The 6,241-nt window shown below is 39.5% G+C and overlaps 1 protein-coding gene across 1 annotated transcript in view; it reads right to left on the reverse strand.

Moving 5' to 3' along the window:
* lhx6a (LIM homeobox 6a) overlaps nt 1–6,241 on the reverse strand; it is a gene marked incomplete in the record, with an annotated part of 14,935 nt that overhangs the window by 4,912 nt on the left and 3,782 nt on the right. Inside the window, 1 exon segment of the mRNA XM_014003845.1 lies at nt 880–1,100. Within this exon segment, the coding sequence (XP_013859299.1) occupies nt 880–1,100 (221 nt within the window).

Genomic DNA, 6,241 nt, shown 5'->3' on the forward strand with positions numbered 1-6,241 from the left:
GGCTAAAAAAGCACCTAAGGCAATCCAAGCTGATGCAGAGAGTTCATTTGTTTCAGTCCACTGACAGAAGAAAAAGGGTTATTTTTCTTAACCATTAAGAACTGTCAAGAGGTGATCAACAAATCATTCTTGTCAGACGTTTTACAACAAACTATCAGAGAAAAATAAAGAGGAAAAAAGCAGCTGCTCTTTCTATATAAGATAATCATCCACTGTAGTGTGTAAAATATTACAATAAAAAGAGTCACTCCACTTTAGCTGCAAGTCAGCAAGTCAATCTTTTGGATATCAAACTCGTGATTTTCTTTTTAATATTTATGAAAAATTATTATTATAAACCAGAATCTGTGTGTTTATAAAATGCCATTATATAGAGTAGGGGCTGCCCAAACATTTTCCCTGAGAGGGCCAAAATTAAAATCAATCTGAGGGTCGCGGGCCAAATGCAATAACATAAGAAATGCAAATACTTAAAGTTGTTTTATTTTTTTACGATTAAGCTAGCAGCCAGTGTGGTTGCCCACATTCTTTATTTATTTTTTTTCAGCCCATGAACATGGAGAAATTTCAACGTATGCTCAGGCAGCAAAGACTCATGAAATTTTTCACAATTTAAAATTTGAGTATATGTGGTCTTATAAGGTGTGCAAATCTAGATATAGACTTCAATCTAATCTAAATTTCTCTTGTAGTTACTTGTATTTTACATTTAATCTTAACATAATTACAATGTAGTAACTGCTGGTGGGCCAAATCAAATGGCTTGGCAGGCCAATTTTTGGCCCGCGGGCCCCACTTTGGGCACCTCTGATATAGAGTCAAACACTATGAGGCAACAAGCTTTGACCTTGAGCAAACATCTGGATCTGTGCCACTCACCGCTCTCCGCTGCCCGCTTGAGGTTCTCCACCATGGTGTCGTAGTGGATCCGACACAAGACCTTCTCCTCGACCAGACCGAACTCCTCTCCTGTGGACAGCTGCCTCTTGCACGAGTAGCACGCAAAGCAGGCCAAGTGGTAAGCGTTTCCCCTCGCACGGCGCACCCAGTCGCTGGCGTAGATCTGCCGCCCGCACCGGGCACACTTAGTACCAAACCTACTGTGGAGGAGAGAAAAGGGAGAGCAGCGCAGGAAGAGGAGGAGTAGGAGGAGGAAACAGAATGAGAGATGAGGCCTAAAAAGCAATATTTGCTAGAAGAAAAATATTTTAAATCAAAGCAGTCAGGACTAAAAAGCAGCACAGTTGTATCAAAGTGTTAAACATTGCCTCTATGTTTCAGCATTTATATTGTATTCAGTAAAAAAAAAAAAAGCAAAGCACACTAACTTCCTTTCCTTATCTCAGTAGTAAAACTAGGTTTGCAGCGTGTTTTTTTAAACTTCTGTCATATTTCAGTCTTTAAGAGACCTTGGAGGAGGATAAAGCTTTCAGAAAGGGACTCCGGAGTGCGGCTGCAAGCCGAGCCTTGAATGCAAACAAACCAACACCTGCAATTTCCTGACTGATCCGTGAAGGCCCTGACACACACACACACACACACACACACACACACACACACACACACAAACACACACAAACGGTATAATCTTGGTTGCTTATACAGTAAAAGATGAGGAAATACTCTGACATCATTGTAGATCACAGGCCAGTAACTGATACAGTCTAAACCATCTGATTTACTGTTCTGGGCTGGAGCCTCGACGGGTTGAAGGACGTGGAGYGAAAGCATGAACAGCCAGCAAATTACAGTAAGAGAAGGACGAAGAGAGCAAGACAACGTTAACTTGTTACAATCATCAAATGCTGTGAAACACGAAGATATTAAAATAAATCACTGTGTTTAGGGGTGTGAATGTTTTATTAGTCACTAAAAGTCATGAGAATAAGGGCAGAGAGACTAATGATCACTTAACTAATGAATTTGTATTCCTTTTGCTGTATACCTAAAAAAAAGCTGAAATAGCCCAATAGTTTTAAAAAGTATAGCTGAAATAGCTAGAATTGGCACAAACAAACTTAAAGAGCGCAACTTTGCTGAATTAAGCAGTAAGATGCTGAAATTACCAAAATGTGAATTTAGCTGAAAAAGCTCAAATTAGACAAAAAGAAGGCAAGAAACACAAAAAACAGCTGAAATTGGCAGAAAATGCTTCAAATCGCTGAAAGAAGCAAAAAAAAAAGTTTCAATTGGCATAAAAAATAGCTAAACTGCTAAATAGAAGCTGAAGGAAGCTGAAATCAGCACAAAGAAATAAAAAAAGCAGAACCAGAAAAAGTAAAATATGCAGTAAATATTTAGGAACWTTTTTGAATAGACAACTCCGATCCTTTTCATTTTCAAAAAGAAAAAAAAATGGCAGAAGCAGCTGAATGAAATAACCAGAAGATATAGCTGAAAAATCCTGAAGGAGCTGAAAGTTTTGATATATAAATTGTTAAAAGAGCACAAAAGTTATGGAACAAAACGTGTGCCAAACAATGTATGAAATAAAACATTAGCTCAATTGAATGCTTTCATACAGTTACACTAATTCGGTCTAAAATGAGTAAAAAATGGTTTTGTTTTGAATATTTCCCATTAAAACAGGATAATGTCTCCTTGTAATTTGCCTGTTTACTGTCCCTTAATATGCTTTGTTTCATTTTTACAGCCACAAAGTGTAGTTTTTCTTCTTTTTTTATTTAACTGAAGACCAAATGTTTTAGAAAGCAATGCAATCAAACAAACTCCAATAATACTGTAGCCTGGAGACAATAGTGGACATTTATGATAAAAAAAAACGCCTGTTTGCAGAACTGATCCATCATTTAGTTTGAGCTTTTTATCAGCTGCGTTATAACCTGTTAAAACACTGAATATGGCCTCTTAACAGCTGACATTTTGCAGTGTCCACATAAATGCCCACTTTAGGACATCTAAAATATGACACAAATCCCCCTGTTTTACACAAGAATAAAAATGAAAGATTGAGCACCGATTTAAGATGCACATGATGGAGTTAAATGGGTGCTTCAGGGCTGAGATGGTGCGGATTAGGCTGAAGCCCATTGTTGAGGTCAGCAGCAGCTGTCAGATCTGCTGAAGGGAGGCTGGGGTTCGTAGGGGAGCGAGGYATCAACAGGCACCTTCTGCTGCACTGTGCCACCACATTTCTGTTTTATTACTGAAATCAGACGCATGTTTTGACTCGTGCATCTGTTTTTAGTTCGTAGTGAAGCTCCCCCACACACACACACACACAACACGAGTCAAATTCAAAGTGAGAGGAAATAACCAGAGCACAGACATCCAAGGGGGAAGGTAAGTGACGGAGGCAAAGAGCTGTAGAGCTGCAGGGAAGTGGCGATGTGGGGAACATCAGTGTGTGTGTGNGCACTCAAGTCCACTCTGTCTGGAATGAAAGCACACTACAACCCCGACATCAAAAAGCTCTCCTCATGTGTAAGAGCTGGAGGTTTCATTTTTATGCATGCTGCAGAGGAGAGATCAACTGTCTACAGTTTAATAAAACTATTTAATAAACTACCTTTGAATAAAAACGGATCAAGTGATTTTTTTTTCTGTTTAGCTACAGTAAACAAACGAACCTTATTAGCCAGTAAAGTTGTTCCAGGAACAACCCTGATTGTTTTTGTCTCGTTCTTACAGTAAAAGAAGAAAACATTGTGACTAACCCAACATGACAGCTTGTCAGTTTCATGCTGTGAGACAGAACCCAGAAAAGCTGCAAATCATCCCTCATTTTAACCTCCCAACTGCTCTGTCTTCATCTACAAAAAAAAAAAAAAACAATGTTTATGTTGGATTGATTTCAATCTGAATGCTTTCTTTATTTTATCCCTTTATTTCCCATTTAGTGTTTTTTTTATTATTACTATTTTACAGAAATTCACCTGCTGCTAAAAAAATATTTGAAAGGAGGTTCATATTTTCTGAATTATTTTTGATGGGCTAGAAAATCTACTGATCTCTATTAGATTTGTCCTTTTGACTGTGGTTTTATGGTGCAAAGTTAGCTTTAAAGCTTCATTTGAAGGGAAAACAGGGGGAAGATAAATAATACACTTTACAGGTTTTTATCAACTTATCATATTTACCAGACTATTGGACAACATTTTCCTCCTGCAGTTTAATAAATATATTAATATGCAGGTTTCAGTTTGACTTTGCGCAGCTTTAACCCCGAAATGAACCCTTTGAGTCTTTTCTTCGTCTGTTTTTCCTGCATGAATAAAACATTTCACTTTCGATTTAACCGCGTTGAACTGCGTGACAGATGTCGCATTATGATTTTAATTCACTCGCTTTCTTAACAAAAGTCAAAAACCCGTTTCAGCCGCTGCTGGCTCCCGTTGCCATGGAAACCCCATCAGTTAAACCAGAGGTGGGGTTAGGTGCACGGATAATCCTAATTTGAGGAATGACGGGCACAAAGAGGTTCCACTTTCTTTCTTTTTTTAAACGAGAGTGCTGCAACGTTCAGTACCTGCACGGACTCTGGTTACAGCAGTGTCCCAGGGAGCCCCTGATTAGTGCAGAAATGTAACTTCCTGTGTGGCCTGCAGCTCACAGACGGGGATGATGTTTCTATGAGCTGAAGCAAGGAGGAGGAGGGGACTGGGGGCAGAGGCTGATAAAGAAACAGTTTTAAATGTGTGTGTGCGTGTGTGATCAACCCCCAAGGCCTGACACTAGTTTGAGGGGCACAGCAGGGACTCTGTCCTGCAAAACCCTCCATCCCAAAACTAAAAAAAATAAAAATTAAATAAAAAAATAATACCTGACGTACCCACCCGGCCCTTCTCCGGCACACATACACACAAACACAGAGGGAAACCCGCTCTGATTTCCTGCTATTACGCCCCATTAAAGCAGCTGTCAGTCCAAAGCCAGATGAGAGGCTGACACAGATGAGAAAACATCTCCAGACTGAAAGCAGCCCTGAGGAGCCGGACTCACAGCGGTGTGTTCAGACCAGTTTCAATCTGCTTTAAACCCAGATTGCAGTTTTTTTTTATTTACTGAACAGCACAAACCTGAAGCCTGCAGCAGAGTCCGGCTGTTGCTGCTCCTATAAGGCCTTTTACTGTGACGAGGAGGCATTTTTCACATAACATTAGACTCAGTGTGACCTATGCAAACTGTAAAATCCATTTATTATGTCTTTGTTTACATCTCTTTGTGTTTTTTAACAGTTMAAATCAGTGAAACTATATATGTTTTGTCTGTAAATCATTTCCAAACATTTTTAATCTCACGGGGCTGTAAGTTTCAACACATTACAAATAAATCAGTAAACACAACTCAAGCCATCTTAAGTCAACTCTCATCCGCATTTGAACTAAATAATAATTTAACAAATTTAACAAGATGAATTACTGAATTTATCATAAAGGCCAAAATTGACAATTCACTACACAGCATAATTATTTCATCAAACACACGAAATACAGTAGTTAAGTCGAGCTTTGTGGGATTTTATCAACTCTCAAACAAACGATCTGCTCTGCACCATTTTTTTCCACAATAACCTCAACGTTGACATTTTTTGTGTGGTTGTAACACAGATTTAGAGTACATCAGTTAAGAGTTCAGGTCTGAAGGCATGGAAAACAGTATTGCAACTGCTGAACAAACACATGGGTTTTCATTTGTGGGGAAACAGCAGAATGATTGGCAGCTGCTAGACTCGCATAAATAAACAGAGATCTCTGTGGGTGAGTGGCTGTTAGTGGAACACATAAATGCAAATGACTGCTAAAACACGTTTAAATGTTTTTAAATTCACACTTTCGTATTCAATACGTTTAATGTGAGTCCAGGCTGAAGTGTGCGGCTACGCGATTTTGTGTGTGAAAGTTTCAGCTCGAATAAAAGTCACATTCACGTCAGGGACAGGCTCACCAGACGCTCGGGGCCGTCTAATTGCTGGTCTGGAGGCCTGTGGGTCTGGGGTGCGGGGCAACTAATTGCTGGTGATTATAAACCTCAGAGTACTGGCCTGGTGTCAAGTTTTAATCAGACAAACACTAAAGATAACACACGCACACACGTGGGCACGCACTCACACACAACAGTGTAAAGCAAAAAAATGATACACACCTCCTTCAGCCCTCTGAACACAATATTACTGTTGCTGGTGTGAACCCGGCTTAACCTCAGGTAACACACACACACACACACACAAACACAAACACACCGTTCCACACCTTTACAAAACCTTTACCCATGAATACCC

Source organism: Austrofundulus limnaeus, unplaced genomic scaffold (genome assembly GCF_001266775.1).
Source record: "Austrofundulus limnaeus strain Quisiro unplaced genomic scaffold, Austrofundulus_limnaeus-1.0 Scaffold20, whole genome shotgun sequence".
NCBI classification, from domain to species: Eukaryota; Metazoa; Chordata; class Actinopteri; order Cyprinodontiformes; family Rivulidae; genus Austrofundulus; species Austrofundulus limnaeus.